At 40.7% G+C, this 16,773-nt stretch overlaps 1 protein-coding gene across 2 annotated transcripts in view; it reads right to left on the bottom strand.

Moving 5' to 3' along the window:
• Nucleotides 1-1,542: 1,542 nt before the first annotated feature.
• Nucleotides 1,543-16,773, bottom strand: part of slc8a1b (solute carrier family 8 member 1b) — a 110,859-nt gene continuing 95,628 nt past the window's right edge. For both annotated transcript variants that reach the window (XM_079559819.1, XM_079559820.1), the window contains exons 8-11: nucleotides 8,729-8,914; nucleotides 8,100-8,189; nucleotides 3,268-3,371; nucleotides 1,543-2,989 (exon numbers count right to left, since the gene is read on the bottom strand). In XM_079559819.1, the coding sequence (XP_079415945.1) occupies nucleotides 2,717-2,989; nucleotides 3,268-3,371; nucleotides 8,100-8,189; nucleotides 8,729-8,914 (653 nt within the window). In that variant the 3' untranslated portion in view covers nucleotides 1,543-2,716. The remainder of the gene's footprint in view (nucleotides 2,990-3,267; nucleotides 3,372-8,099; nucleotides 8,190-8,728; nucleotides 8,915-16,773) is intronic.

The following is a 16,773-nucleotide window of genomic DNA, read 5'->3' as shown; positions in this document are numbered from 1 at the left end:
AATGAGGGGATACGATTCTCTATTACTATATACAGACGTGTTAGCATTCATGCACAGTGTCAACAAGTAGCACATTGACATTCCCAAAAATATGGAAAACATGACAGAGGGGGGAATCGTGGGGGAGGAAGTTACAGGCAAAACAAAAACCGCCAGATTTGTTACTTTGGCAGCAAAGGTAGAAATCTCGAGACACACAGAGGGTAGAGGAGAGATAGAGACACCATAACAATACACGTGCTGGGTAGGAGGAGTCCACTTGAGTCTCGCTGACCCAGGAATCAAACATATGGCTGTATCTTCATGTTTTTTTTTTTTTTTTTTTAATCTTCCATTTGAAAATTATTCCTTCATTGTCATTGGCTGCAGCAACAGTGACACGTCACTCAAAGAAGAAAGTTCGTCCTGTTTTATTATTATTATTGTCCATTTCGTTTGGTGGTGCTCAAGGAGGCGTTTGAACACGTCATAAACAACAGCAACGTTTGCTCTTTACATCATTGTTTTGTCTACATTTGAGTAATACAAAAAAAAAAAGAACAAAAAAAAAAATCAAAACACCCAAAGCAGTTTGACCTGTGCAGGGCTTCACCTTCATTTACCCATAAGTAATTATACACATTGTTATCACCTCTGTTATATTTACAGACGACTCACTGGAGTTCAGGAGTGCAAGTTCTCGTTTCTTATTTGACTAGTTTCACTGCTTTTACATTGGGACGTGATATCGACTAAACAGCCTTAAAATTAAAATCTTAGCTTTAAGGTAATGCAACATTTATTACAGGAAGTGTTCATTCCTCAAAATGTCAACTTCATTTCGGCAGCAGGCACAAAATGAAAGAATACTACTACTAGACTCACTCACTTTTTTAAACTCCCATTACAACCGTGTTATACGAGCTAGCTTTTTTAAACAGTGTATAAACCTTAGCTGCATGCCAGTGAGGAGACATACAAATAGGATAGAAAAGTCTCAAATTCAGATTTTTTTTATTATGAATGTTTTATGAAGAGATTTTTAAAGCGGGACCGCAAAGGTGGTAGAAAGATTTCCCTTTGGCAAAACAGGGGTAAACTGCCACTCAAAGGCCTTTGATATGTGTGGCCTGCAAAGCCACTGATTCAATTGTGTGCAATTTGGTTTGGCAAAATGTTATAATCACATGTTTTTTAAAACTATTGAAATTATGATTATTTGCTAATGCTCTCATTGAAAGAGATTCTAACCCAGTCAGTTTTGCTTTTACATGTTGGCCTGATGAAAAGTGGGAATCCTCTATAAGACGCAACGACAACAAAAAAGCTTACAAATGTTTATCTGTAGATACAGCAAGCGGATCTGACCATTTTTAGGCTACACAAATGTAGCAAGATTGAGTTAACAGTCTTAAGTGTAAAAGTCCAATGATGGTGAGGAAAGAAATATATATATATATATTGGCCTATATTGTGTTCCAACAAAATTTAAGCTTTGGTTGAAGCTTTTAAAATCCAATGAGTGATTAAAATGTTCTCAAATTGTCACAAGATTTAAGTAAACTGTAGAAATATTTGTTACAGTATTTGAAGATTTCGTTTTTTTTTTAGTTCTCTTTGAATGTGACAATCTGCCACACCAGTTCATTTACAGGTATAGTATCCAATCATGAACATTTCGAAAGACCTATTGTGTGGGTAACATGGTGGCATGTTCCTTCTACAAAGCCCTTGAAGATTTTTGATTGGTCCACAGACCAGCCTGGGGGAGTGGCCCAAAACAAACAAAATGAAGTCATGGTTAAAACAGCCGTAATGTTATATACAAGAACTGATGCCAGTGCCCATGTTTTCCAAAATCTAATGCAGAAACGATGGCTATTTATGAGCAACCTAAACAGTTTTTGACGGTATTTCGGCCCATTTTTATCTCACTGATCCAGGCCTTTTTAAAGGTAAATGCACACAACGACTCCTTTCTTGATTGATCGTAGACCTTGAATCATTTACATCTACTGAATAAAACAAACCATAGGGGCCTGTTTCCGAGTGCACAGCATAAACCAAAGACATTCAGAGCGAGCTGCTTTGCAAGTTCAGCTCAAGATATTTACATTTCTTTCACTTCACTGAAAGCACTTTCCGCTCAGAAGCCCAGCTCAGCACTTTCCGTTGTTTAGCTCAACTGGGCGGGGCTTTTGTCGGAGAGACCTCAACACAAAAACAAAACAGCATAACAAGATTTTTTTTTTCACAGTACGTCATCATCTTCTACGACAAATCAACATAGTCGCAACTCAGCACACGCACAGTTAATTTGATAGGACGGTAGTGGCGATATCACCAGGACTTTAGACTTCAGCAGTATGTTATGGTCTTAGGCGGTCTCACATTGCAAACTTACTGCCCTGGAGCCGCAGAAGCCTACAACAAGTTGTTTTGGTCGGAGTTTTGTCTTCACACAGTTGTCTGAATGATTGGTTTCGATAAGAGTTTCTTCCTTGATTCCTTCAGCTTCTCCATGCGCTCCTGGAAGTCTTTCCCTCCTTCCTATTCATCATTTACACACAATTCAAAAACTGGCCATTATTCCACGGCACATAAGGAGGGACTTGCAGATCAGCGATGCAGCCTTCAAACCCTTTCATCTTCTTAGTCCATTTTTTTTAATTTCAATCTGTCTTGATCCCCACCGTTGTATCGTATTATTGGTATTATATTGTATTGAATCCTATGTCTAGAAGCCCGTGATGTGGCAGTATGCCTCCAGAGAAGAGAAGAGGATGTAGATGAGCCACAGGCTGACAAAGAGCATGGTGGTCAGGACCTTGGGAGTCCGCGGCCCGCCCAGCTCTCCCCCAATCTCGGGTCGCCTCCGGTACATGAGCACGCCGACGGCGACGAAGGCAAAGATGGTGAAGAGGGTGACGGAGAAGGCCAGCTTGCCTGGGTCTACCCTGAACTCCTGGCCCTTGCTCTGGTGGTAGATGGCAGCAATGGACCACGCCACCTGACCAAAGGAGAGACATTTAATAAAACGGTGATAAATAAAGGTGTACTAATGGGAGGGGAAAATATTGCATGTTTAAAGCAGGGATCTCAAAAGTAGCTCTGTCACACTTTTGCTTTCTAAAAGTAGCTTTCAGAGTACCTGATCGACATCTATCTATCTCTGAGGGTCTGGTTATAAGAGACATTATTTTTTGTGAGGGTCACTGTTTTGGACTGGACGGGCTTCAGGGAAACAATAAAAGAATGTTGATCATCTCATGAATAGTCTGAACTGACCCCAATGCCCAGGAAGACGTTGACAGCGTTGGAGCCCGTCACGTTCCCAATGGAGGCGTCTGCGTACTGGTCCTGGATGGCAGCCACTTTACTGGCGAATGTATCTGGGTAGAGAGACAGAACAAGATGTCAGATTTAAACAACTATCAATAAATGTGACTATGATAAAGTGACAGCTGACGACGTATATGATATATAATGGGAATGACACATTATAAAACATATGTTTTTTCCTCTCCCTTTTAACACGGGTAAAGGGAAGAGAGAGGGATAGGAAGACAAGATCATGGTTAACATTTTAATATATATTTTTATTTGTGCTATTTGGCTTTCGCTTTCAGTTAAAGCATGCTAGCAAATCATTAACTGTGATGAAGCAGCATTGAGCCCAGAACAAGTTTGGTGATTGTTAGAGGATAACATTAAATTGCTATTCATCATACTGGGTCAAGCTGTACAGTCGTACTATCTCTGTCATCTTGACTGTGGTGCTCAGGCACCTACTCTCAGCCACTGAATGTTTGATTGTGTATCATGACGCCCCAGAGGGTATTTATCTCTTTTCTGTGGAAGCATAGACGGACTTGAATGGTAGGACTAGCGCAATGTCTTGAGTTCATGTCTCCGGGTCCCGCACCGATGGTAAATAAACTTCTCCTGTATAAGACATTCAGACTGCTGCCTATTCTTCATCTATCCTCTCGAACACCATTGTTAATTCCCTAACAATGATGAACTAAACTCCTCCCTAATGCACCAAAGTCTGAGAAATATAGATTAGGGCGTTTCGGCAGCAACAAGCAACAAAAGTGACAGGATTACTCAAAATTGCATGAATTAAACAAAACAGCTAAAAACAACTCCAGGTATAAAGGAACGCTATAGAGCAGAGTTGAAAACTCAAAAGTGAGCATGATATGTCTTCTTTAAGATCTTTTAAGCTTTTATTTATATATTTTTAAATCGTAATGGGATAACACTTCATTCTCGTCGCCTGTTCCCTTCCAACTTGATGCACTTTTGACCTTTCCAACTCTGAAGTTGGGCTTTAGCTATTGGCAAGTCTGCTCCAGCCCTGATAAACACAGAACACTTACGATTATTAAAAGACAACACCCCACAAATCCCGTTTTCCTCATTTAGACATCGAATCTTAAATTAGAAGCAGTTTTAATCCTGTTAGTGCTGGCAGCCATCTTGGCCCAGTTTTGGTCCAAGATCAATTAGTTGCAAGGTTGCGTGTGTGTGGGTATCCGTTTCATTCTCGGGGCAAACAACTCTTGGCCTTCCTGGCGATGCTGTGTTGCTCGGTTGCAAAGTTTTCCTCTGGTTTTGCATTTGCCAAACAGGTCCCTCTACGGAGACACGATTTCCTGTCATGAAAGGCACAGCGAGGTTCTGCCAAGCTCAACAATAGCTCCCGATCATGAGAACAAAACCTCTACAAACAGCCAGCTGGTCACTTAGAAGCATTCGCCCTTTGGTTTTTCAGGGTACTATCTTTCATTAGCGATTTATGCCTTTTATTTTTATGTCAGATGAAAGAAGAAGCTTCGAGTAAAGGAGAACTGCCAGGGGGATGATGGTCGATTGGAAAAGTGAAAAGAGAAAGGCATCGGGCCAAGTTAGAAGCTCACTGCTCATAAATCTAGGCAGAGACCTTAAAGCTTCAAGGACAGACCCGCTGAGCTCAAATGAGTGTGTGTATACTGACTACATCTGCTGCATAAACAGTATCACTAAAATGTGTGTGTTTGTGTACAAGCGTAAAGCCACCTGGGTCCATTCTGATGCGAGGCCTCCTCCAGCTGGCAAAGGCACTGTTTATAGCTATTACGTTCATTGTGAAATAATGACGCTGTACATTAGGGCCTGTGCTAAAGCTTGATTTTTAGGCCCAAATTATCCCAAGCCGATTAGGACACAGACCGGTTAAGTGGTATCTTAACAGACTTTTAATATCGGACAAAAACAGAAAACCAGTGACTAAAGTGCGTTTACATGCACTCGAGTATCCAGGTTATTAGTGGGGATTTTAAGTTTCCTGGTTTGGTCTGGTTCATGTAAACACAGAATCCAGTTTTTTCACCATCGCTGAGCTGATGTACTGAGCATGTGCAAACTTTAGAAACAGAGATGGTAGGTGCAAAAACGTTCCTACAGCCATTTTATCTGGTACCTGGGCTTTAAACACATTTTTGCTCTGTGGTATTTCCGGTGGAAGTCAGTGTTCCTCTGGGATCAAACCAATTTAACATTTTTTATTTTTTATTATCACGTCTGACGCTGAAGCTGGGAAATATACTGTTTTAAGTGCTTTCTTGGATAGTTCTTGTCTCCGTGCTAGAGAAAAGCCATGCATTAGCAACATTGCTAAAGTATTTAGCTCCTTACCATATGTGTCATTAGCTCCGCCCCTCTCTGGAGCCTAAATATCCAGGCTAATGTAGCTGCTCATGTACACAGGGACAAGAGTGTCCTGGTTTCTCGGACGCATGTAAACATCATATCCAGAATAATGTCATAACCAGGACATGCCTAATAACCAGGTTACTCGAGCGCATGTAAACACACTCTATAATTGTATAAAAGAGCATACAATATATCCGTTAATATCCCAAAGATCATGCCCTTTATGTCTGATCAAAATTTGCGGAGCCATTCCTTCAAACAAGTTGCAATTTTCAAATGAAATGAAATAAATGCAAATAAATGGTATACACAATTAGGAGGCTGAGAGCTGGAGTGTCACAGGAAGGTTAAAGGAGGATCTATCGCTCACAAACAAACACAGAGCCACATGTTTCCAGCTGTTTTTAAATATGCTACGCCATATATGCTATGCTATGCCATGTATTCAGATTTGTACATATATGATTTAAAGTGCACCTGTATTATGCCATAAAACCTCCGAACGGACCAGATATTGTTGGCGTTTTTGCTCCTCATCCATTTCTTTCCGTGTGCTTTCCGTTTGTGCACATGTTTGGCATGTGGATGTGTGCTAGCCAGTTAACCAGGTTAACTGTGATAAATGAGGTTAATCACAGTGGAAACACGGTGCAGGAGGCTTTTATTAACTGTAATAGCCACCCAGAACCAAGGGCTCTCTTCTTTATGGCAGTGCCACAGGAGGCCGCGCTAATAAGGCTGAAACCCCCAGACCAAAGCCATTGCGCTGCTGCTCCCCATTCAGTGTGCTGTGCCTATTTTTGATTTGGCTTTTTAATCTAATAAATAATAATGATGTATCATGTCTACACCAGTCGTCCCTAAGCTCTATAAGACCACCTAAGCCAGACATGACAAATAGGCCCTGGCTAATAACACGGTGGGCTGGTGCGTGCGTGTATATGCAGTGTTTGCACGTAGATTAAGCCAGGTGCGATGATGTATGTGTCTGCATCGTCCAGTTAATAGATTTGCACAAAGAGGAACAATACTGTATGAGAGAACAAAGAAAGAGATAGAGTCAAGGTTAAAGCATGTTTACCCAGACGTTTCAGCCATCGGTCATACTTCACACACAAAGGGTGATCTATGACGCTGCCTGTAGCCTGTACCATTGAAATGGCCCACCACACACAGAGAAAGTGCTTTGGGTGGGTCAGTGGAAGTGAGCTGCATGGTTTCTTGTTCCCTGTTTTCTATGAACTATAGCAAAGCATACGAGGGACTATAATTATTCTGTAACTATGGTATTATGGCCAAGCCACACAGCTCGTGGGAGGGAACCGGAGTGCGAGTACCTTTATATGTTAGGTGAGTAGAGACTTTTACCTAGATTTTTTTCCCCGCTGGGGTATATATGGTGCAAGTCTTGGCAGTATTAAGTACCGTATTTCTGGACTGTAAGTGGCACATTTTTTTCATAGTTTGGCTGGCGGTGCGACTTATACTCAGGTGCGACTTATATATAAAAATATAAAATTTCACACATTTGCTATTTTCACTAGAGGGCGCTCTAGGCTCGTGTATCAGTATCTGCTACCCTGAACCTAAATGCCCTCAAAAAGAAAATCATATCCTGCAGACTACAAGCTGCAAGTAGTGAAATATGCAGCCGAAAACGGTAATCAAGCAGCAGAAAGAAGGTTTTGAGTGAGCGAGAAACTTGTGAGGGACTGGCGAAAAGCAGAGATTACTCTTATTGCAATGAAGAAAAATGCTAATCACGGGCTAAAAGCTAGATTGCCACAGCTAGAGGAAGGAGTTTGTAAGTGGGTGCTTGAACAACGTGTTGCCGGGGGAGGCTTGTCAACGGGGACCAGGGTGGCTGGTGCGACTTATATACTTATATATGTTGTTTTCTACTCTGGAGTCTAGTCTGGAGTGACTTATAGTCCCGAAAATATGGTAATAGCGATAGCAATAGTAGTAACAGTGGCAATAAGTTGCAGTAGTGATGACAGAAGAAATAACCAGTAGATAAATTTGTGTATTTAGCAATGGAGTTAAGTACTTTAAGTCAAGTAAAGGTGACATTTCTGTATCTTAGTATATTGAGTATGTCTTCTTGTCACCTGATTAACGCAAGGCAAAAGTTCATTTTATGACATTAAGCTCTAATTGAATCTTCTGTCGGAAACGAACGCATCAAAGGCACCTGTTCCCATGTTAGAAGAAAGGAAAGTAATTGCAAATGTCAAGGAGGTCCCTGCAGTTACAGAGGAGCAGAAAACAAATATATCACAAATTAAAGACCTCCGGGGAGTCTTAAGCTCATACAGGCCTTCTGAAGTTAAATGTCAAATGTAATAAAACAAAGGTCCTCCGTTTAACACCTACACAGACCCAGTGCATTGTGGGTGATTAGATAGGTTAAGACTCACCTGGTACTGAAGTTCCCAGTGCGACGAACACGACTGCAGTCACGGAGTCTTTGAGACCCACAGTGCAGCCGAAATGAGACGCCAGATCCCCTGCAACAAAGCAATGGAGCAGGTCTTACTCTATGGTAAGAATAACTCTATACATACATACTTCCATTTGGAATCTTTATGTTTGCAACTCCAAAACATTTCTACAGTGAATCATATTGCTTTTGAACCTGTTTAAATGCCCAAATAGAATAGAATTGTCTACCATTGCAAAGAAAATGAATGGCACACAAGCCTAATACTGTAAAAACACATACAACAATGCAAGGAAAAAGAACAATTTAGTTTTGTAGGTCTTAGCTTTCAAATGAGGTGTTACACTGCCCTGTAGGCTGTAAGTGTTGAGATCTGGGTAAAACTCAATAGGAGAATGCACATGGTCCAGGCGGGGGGGAAGAGGTTAACGTGACGCTGAGACAATTATGTTTGTGATTGGCATGTGATTTTAGCTTTGTTTTTTGTTTTTACAGTTAAGTCGTCAAGAACTTCAAGTCATAACAATATAGAGGTGTACAGAAGTATTAACAAGTCTGAATGAAAGTGTTTTGTGATTTGGTGGGAGGGGGTATTAGTGTGTGTACCGATGACAGCGGTGAGCAGTCCGATCATGCAGATGGACACGACGAAGCAGGCCCAGCCGTTCCAGTAATCTGTGGGCGGGACGAAGGCGAACAGAACCTTCCAGAAAACCGTGAGGAAGTGCATCACATAGTCGAAACAGGAGGGCAGCTTCTCCTCCCCGCACTCCTCATCGTCGTCATCCTCACCTGAAAGCACAGAGGGAACGACTTTAAGGGCACGACTTAACCCCGTCACCTGATAAGTAAACATGTTCAAAACAAATATTGTTTTTTGTATCAGTTTACTTTTATTTTTGTGAATGAACTTCCACAATCCCAGCACCTGTCCCCAATAAATGTCCAGCAGTTAAAGCTCAGTCCTGAGAGCACATCCTTCAAACATGACCTCAATTTCAACTGCAATCTCACAGTTGTGGAAAAATTGCAAATCTTGTATGTTAGAACTAGGGATGCACCGATCAGATACTGGTATCGGATATCGGAGCCGATACTGAAAAAAAAATGATTTCAGGTATCGGCTACAAAAAGCCGATTCTAAACCGATACTAGTCTTAAAACATAACTTTTACCACCTAAATCTAAGTGAATATGGGCATGCTGTATATCATTGGAAATCTAATAACCAGGAGAATCCAATCACATTCAAATATTACTTTATTGATCTTCACTCAGAGAAAGCCACTTTTAAGTAAGTGATATCGGTAAATATTGGATATCAGAAGATAGTTAAAACCCTGTATCGTCATCGGTATCAGTAGCAAAAAAGCTGGATCGGTGCATCTCTAGCTAGAACCATAATGACTATAAACGATGACTGTGAAAAAAGGGAAAAACCTAAACTGACTTAATAGCAGCTTGATTAATTTGAAAGGTTAAGAAGTATTGATCCAAAGAGCAGAACTTTAGTGAAATCCAATCTTTTTTTCATTTCAGAGAGATTGAAAATACCACAATTATCAATCAAACTCTTGAGTACCCATAACGCATGCTGCATAAATCATTTGAACTTTTGCTTGAAAAAAAAAAAAAAAAGGCTAAAAAATCTTAAGTAAAACCTGGATGTATATATCAGTTTACTGAGATCGGCGTCGCAGAGTTGGTGACAGTTCTATTCATTCTCAAATACACCACCCACAAACTGATTCATGTTTATATATAAGTTGACATATGAAAGCTCGAGCAGAGTCATTGCCTTCGCACAAAGTCTGAGTCACTCTGATAGCGATGTCTTCGTCTACGTATAAAGCAGATGACTGGGTGAGATGTGTGGCATAATGTTAATGGTCAAAATGAATTAATAAAGTAATGAAGTGGAGATCCCTTTTAGCGGAAGCATAAATCCCAGAGGAATCCATGACTTCTTAATGAGGTTTTTTGCGAAATTTTGCTCTCATTTATACATTCGCACAGCGTTCAGTTGTCAACGTTGTCTCTAGTACAACAACCTCCCATTAGTTCAAACCCTTATTGTATGAGGCTGTTTCCATCTTAATAACCCTGACCTCGCATGACCATGATGATAAGTTCCTCTATCCAATAGACTGGGGCAGCGCGGTCCTCTATAATTCAGCTTTTGACACTGTGACCTTCTTTCACGCATAATGAAGTTGCTGGCCCCCGTTCTCAAATCATCCCATAATAGTCAAAGATTTATCGGACCGCATTTAGATCATTAAGGCACGCATTAATACAGTGAAACGTGGCAAACACAGTGGATGAAGATCTCCGGAAAAGGTCAGATTTCACAAAAAGGGCTTCATACTGGGAGTCATTTGGGCCGTGTATAATTGTATAAGCGGGTAATTAAATAAAAATGAACAAGAAAAGAAGCCATAGGTCAACTCTATTAACATATAACAAAGTCCTCTCCAATTTCCAGCTCTTTTGTTATTTTATTTCAGTCTCAATTACAGCGCTTGTTTGGGAGTCATCTTTGCTTGTTCCTTCTCGTTTTCTCTGATTTGACCTTTCGAAAGTCCTTTATCTATGTCTGCATTTGGAAGCGACTGTCTGAAGCTGTAACGGCTCTTTCGCACCGAAAAGGCCTTACCACGTCATCATAAACCACTTTTACACAAACTACTCACATGACATGGCGTTAATGGTGTACGAGTATCGCTGTTTTCACCCCTGCTCTATATGTGCAAAGGCTTATGAGTCTTCAGGGTCATCTTCCACCTTTTCATGCCGCAGCAGTAATTATCCTTTCAAATAATATACAAATCTCCATTGCCCCGCTCCCAAGACACTCTACTGCATGTTTGCTTTGAACTCCACATTGTTCAATCCACACAGTGACTAATCAGATCAGTACTCCGCTGCGACACACCACCGATCAACTTTTTAATTAAGTGAAATAAAGCTGGCGTCGCAGACAAAAGACACACTCGATTTGTGTAGCGAACAAAAGTGTGCTGTTATCCGTCTCCAAGAGGAGGGGATAGGCTATGTTTTACTCGACTATTGACAGTTTTATGAGTGACAACAAAGAAGTGGGGACTAGTTAAAACCACCGCTGAAGACTGTTTTATGTGGTGTGATTCTGACATTACAACAAAGTTAGAAAGGTTTACAAAGTGGTAGTGAAACCGATAATGATATCCCGTTGTGGCAAAGATGAAGATTTGAAGCATTTTGGTAACACTTTACATTACGGGCCGGTCGGTCCGTGGTACTTACAGTGGTAATTACAGTGGTACTTCTTGGTATTTATTGTGGTGCCTAAAGTGGTACATACAGTGGTAATTCTAGGTACTTAAGGTGGTACTTACAGTGGTAAGTACTAGCATTTACAGTGGTAATTCTAGGTTCTTATTGTGGTACTAAAAGTGGTAATTACTAGTAATTAGGGTTAGGGGTTAGGAGGATTAGGGTTAGGGAGACACAGAGTTACCACTGTATCTCTCATTACTAGGAGATGCAGTGGTAATGCTCTTAGTAATGAAGGTTGTACTTCTATTTACTTTGGTACTTATTGGCAATTCAAGGATACTACAGCAGCAATTCATAGGTAGTAAATGTGGTACTTCTACATACAGAAGTAATTTCTAGGATTTTATGACTATAAAACAACATAAATCAGCATGAGGGAGTACAACCTTCATTACTAAGAGTTACCACTGTATCTAGAAGTATATAATTCTCACTATAGTATCCTTTAAGTACCACAATAAGTGCCTAGAAGTACCACTATTATTACTAGTATTTACCACTGTAAGTACCACCATAAGTACCACCGTAAGTACCACTGCAAGTACCACCATAAGTACCACCGTAAGTACCACTGTAAGTACCCCAATAAATACCTAGAATTACCACTGTATCACTGTAAGTACCACCGTAAGTACCACAATGAGTATCTAGAATTACCTCTGTAAGTACCAAGGACTTACCAGAATTTTCTCTATCTGGTAAAAGACCGCAGTGTCTCGATCCGATTCCTCACTGGGAACCACTGTGGTCTAGACTGTAGTAAACAACATCAAACCTTCACACTACACTTCCCTGCGTTTGTCCTGGTCCGTGTGCTGTTCCCTCAGGGCCGTAAACACACACAGGGCCATAAATAACACACACATGTAATAGACAGGGGCAGACTTCGTAATTAGAGATCAGTGAAGTGGTTAGACATTCATCCAGCTCCTCCTCTGCAGTCACTCTCTCTGTCTTCCTAACATCAGGTTAGCCTGATTCCCTTCATATCGATTTCCCCCCAACAGTTTATTTGTTCCTTCTCCACCGACCGAACAATTCGGTAAATGCAGGTTTTTATTTCTTAGAATCAAGATAAGTATAGCCCTTGATACTCTTACAGATACAGTACAAATGGTATAGAACTGCAAGTGCAATTATCTAAAGGAGAAATGTATGCTCTTACAAACTAGCTACAACTATCTGTTACTAATCTCTACTGTTACCCCTATGTACTGCTCTGGTGTCATCTACGTGATTCACAGTTATGCTGTATAACCGGGAAAGACTGCAGGATTGTTGTATGTGTCCACAGTCCACGAAAAATTTAGCAAAGATTCCAATCACTCTTTGGTGCAGTGTTATTTTGGAGTTTTCTGTCCGTTTCGAGACCAGCACAAACTTCACAACCCAAACTTTGTCAATTAAACCTGAGAGAAGGGACGGACATCTCTCCCCTCATTATCGCTCACTTTCTCTGTCACCCGACGCCGTCACATCAGCAGCAGAGGCACAGGTTACACCGGACAGATCAGGAGCAAATGATTCACTGCACAATGTTTCACCGTTTTAAATAGTGAAACATTTAAAACAGTAACAAAAACTGCAACAATCTACCCTAAATTAAGGCAGTTTTGTTTTCATTTATAAACAAAACTGAAATCTGTGGCTAATTTGCATAAACTCCAACAGTCCTCACTGTGCCGTTAATGCGGCTGCTGAACTAAACTTTGGTTCATCTCTCCCCTCGCTCTCTCGGCAAATGAGCAGAGCAGAGCTGGTGTTTTCTCTCTGCACAGTGCAGTCAGGCCGAGGCTCATACAGTAGGGCGGCAGGGGCGGATCTGAGAGGGGAATTAAGGACCCGCACCCCCTGACAAAAAACTGGTCTATTTCACCAAAAGATATATAGCAATAAAATTAGCCTACATAAATGAATGAAGAGATGTCCCTCTCCCAGCTGCTCATTATCATTTTTATCCCAACCTCAACCTCAACAACCATATTTAACTACTACAACTAGGATCTGCTGACTATTACTACCATCACTGTAATTACTAGCCACTAATGAGGCCTTCCTATCCAGTAGTGTTGTAACAAAATATTTCAAACTTAGTTTCGAAGAGGACTTTTTACTGATTCTAATATCATGGTGCAAACATGTAAGGTGCATGCATTGATATAGTAGTCCTGCACAGTGAGCTCCTGTCCTTAACCACTGCCTATAATCATAAATGTAGAGATTTGTTTAGAAATTCCCTTTTTTACAGATTGCCTACCATTCTTAGCCATTCCAGAAAGGGTGACATTAGAAAAGACAATGAGGTATTGATTAGAACCCTTCTGTCACGAATACAACTACATAAAATATTCTTTCTATATCTATTCTCAAACTCTCCCTCTTGTATTAGTACCAGTACAATCATACACATAGTCTTTTTTTGTGTGAGTAGACCTACTAATACAGCAACAACCGTAGGCAAGTCGGTCGTCATATTGCATCAACTCAAGCTGCTCCTATTTGGTCTTTGTAACACTTCAATATTGCTTTTGGCTGTTCCTCCAGGAGTCGCCGCAGTGAACCATCCGTCTGCATCCCTCACCAACACTGCACTAGGATTTTGGCTCCCTCTGAAATCCCTGCACACCTCTCCCCTTAGGCCAAACGCAGCTTCAAAAAGCACAGAGAGCCGCGGCCATTCAAATTCCTCTCCAGTTGAATACGGCATTAACAATTTGGTCAATTCTCGCAATTGGGCAAGTTTCAAGTGTCACATATTGGATACGGGAACTTTTGAAGTCCGTGATGGGTCTGGAGTGGACCAGAGATTGTGGCAGCGGAAGGAGGGAGGCATGGGCGGGGAAGGGAGAGAGTTCTTCAGTTGGATGAACCTGCAGTTTTCTCCCACACACCAGTGATTGTTCAGGAATTGGTGGGTGAGACAGGTTGAGTAAATGTCACGAATGGAGGGGTGAGAGGTACCAGTGATCTTCGCTTTTACAGGCTACTTTTGACTGTTTAAATGTGTGCAAACTATATAAAGATGATTTTTTTTTGTTGCTGTGATATAACTGCACAGGAAAAAGTGAATCGGCAGAGCTCAGGTAAGTGCCGGTGACATTTAGGAGCACGGCCTAAAAGTATCTTTGTTGCTGGAGGAAACAGTAAATGTCACTTCCTGATCTCCCACGGGACACACTCGCTTTGTGTGCGTGTGTCCGTGCGCTATAACAGCAAGCTGAGGGTCGGACTTCACAGACTTTAAATGTCTTTTCAGCGAAATACCTCAAACCGCAGGGCTGCGTCTCCTTGATAATAATAACAACCCATAAAATGAATGAAGTATGTTCTTTGGAGATTTGAATCGGGCACTTAAGAAGAAGAGGATGACAGGGAGAGAAAGGAAATGATCCGGTCGAGAACAAGGCACTTTTAAAAGCAATGCAGATCGAGATTTCGGTCGTTTTAAGATTAAGAGATGAAGAGAAAAGGGGATATAGAACATTTGGTGGAGCTGTTTTCCCCCTATGGACAGGAGAAAATGTGTCCTCATTTTCCATAATATACTTTCAGAAGTCAAACACTTTTTTTATCTGGTAGTAACTAGTCATTTAATAAGCATTAGCATACAGTCAATAATACCAAAATATGTTGCAGTGTTAATACAAGCTAAAAATGTTCCTGATCAATGTTCCTGCAGCTGAATTCTAAAGCCTGTAGGCAAAGTATGAGAAAGGGGCCGAGATGCTGAACACATATTGAAAATCTACTAAAAGTAACGGCACGTAATTTATGGAACAATCTTAAACTGTTCCATAAAAGGTTGAGAGCATTTGTCAATATTATGTGGGCATGGCACGTCATGTTCCTTCGACAGCTCACTTATTTTGATTGACACAGAGTGAAGACGCTCTCAAGACAACAATCACGCTCAACCACAACGGCGCTGAAAATCAATATGGTAAAGCACTTTGGCCAGCCTCGTAAACGCACAGTGTTACTCTGCTTACACCAGTTTGTTACACTTCCGTTTGCACTCTCTTCTCCATATCTTCTTATATTTAGAAAAGAACATTTAAATTCACTTGTTCTATGTGCTGTTAAAACAGTCTTTGGCCTCATTAATCTCCGTTGAGACCACAAAACAAGATCAACCCTTTTTTCCAACTTTGCCAAAGGATTACAGCCAGAAAGTAGAAACAGTGTGCAGCTCAAATAAGCGGTGAGAGCACGCTGAGCATAAATGACACGCTGTGCGCCGGGCCGGCCCTCCTTGGTGGGCGCTCAGGCTGATTATCACACCAGTAATTGATTTCAGACCAATCTCGCTTTACTGCTCCAACTAAACAATTTCTGTGTCTGCTGCTGTGTGACGCGGGCAGGTAAACTAGAGCAAATCGATTGACTTATTTAAAGTGTATTGGAGCCTATGATTGAAAGTCAACAAAGAAACCTTGTTTTAATGAAGTTATATCAGACGGACTCCATCATAGAGAGCATGCATTGATCAAATAGAAGCGTAGTAATAAGACTGAAACACCAATATGCTTCGTTGGGTGCGTATTCAGTCTTGAGTAGGGCTGGGTTCTGTTACATTATTTTCGATACCACTTATACTCGGTTTTTGATACCAATACCTGAAACAATGCTTTTTTTCCCCAATACCTGTACTTGTCGTCTAGAACCAGGAAACAGAACAATAATGTGTGGAAGATTTGCAAATTTACAATACTAGGTTCATCTCCAATGTCAAGAAATGTGTGAAAAATGGGGAATCATTTAGGGGAAAATGGAGGAAAATTGGGCAGAAATAAGAAAAAGTAGTGTTAAAATAAGTGAAAAGACTGACCAAAGAAAGAATATATTGGGTAAAAAATTGGTGGGGGGATGGACGGAAATAGGGAAATATTAGTAATAAAAATGAGGGGGGATAATTGAGAAAAAGAGTAAAAAATTGGGGGAAAAAATAAGAAAAAATTGGGAAAAATGGGACAAACATTGGGCGATTTATTTTTGAAAAAATAGAAGAAAAATTGGGCAAAAATGTGGGAGGAAAAAATCGGGGGGAAATATCATTTATTTAAGCTGAAATAACCTTAAAATTCCTTAAATGCTGTCAAGGTTTTTACAGGGTAAAAAAAAGAGTATTGTCTATAGTAAGGCAGACAACATGAGGGAAAACAATACTCCATAACAACGCAATACTCTATATCTTGAATATGGCAATAACAATGGTGTATGCTCTTCCTGTGATATGGATATTGCATGACCTAATATTTTGATTTTTCATTTCAAGGAGCAGAGAGACGAGCAATCTTATGACATCTGCCCCTTTCGCTTTACATCATTTCTGT

The sequence above is a fragment of the Gobius niger genome (assembly GCF_951799975.1).
Source record: "Gobius niger genome assembly, chromosome: 7".
Lineage (NCBI taxonomy): Eukaryota > Metazoa > Chordata > Actinopteri > Gobiiformes > Gobiidae > Gobius > Gobius niger.
The sequence above is the reverse complement of the archived record's forward strand: the minus strand, read 5'-3'. Positions and strand labels throughout refer to the sequence as shown.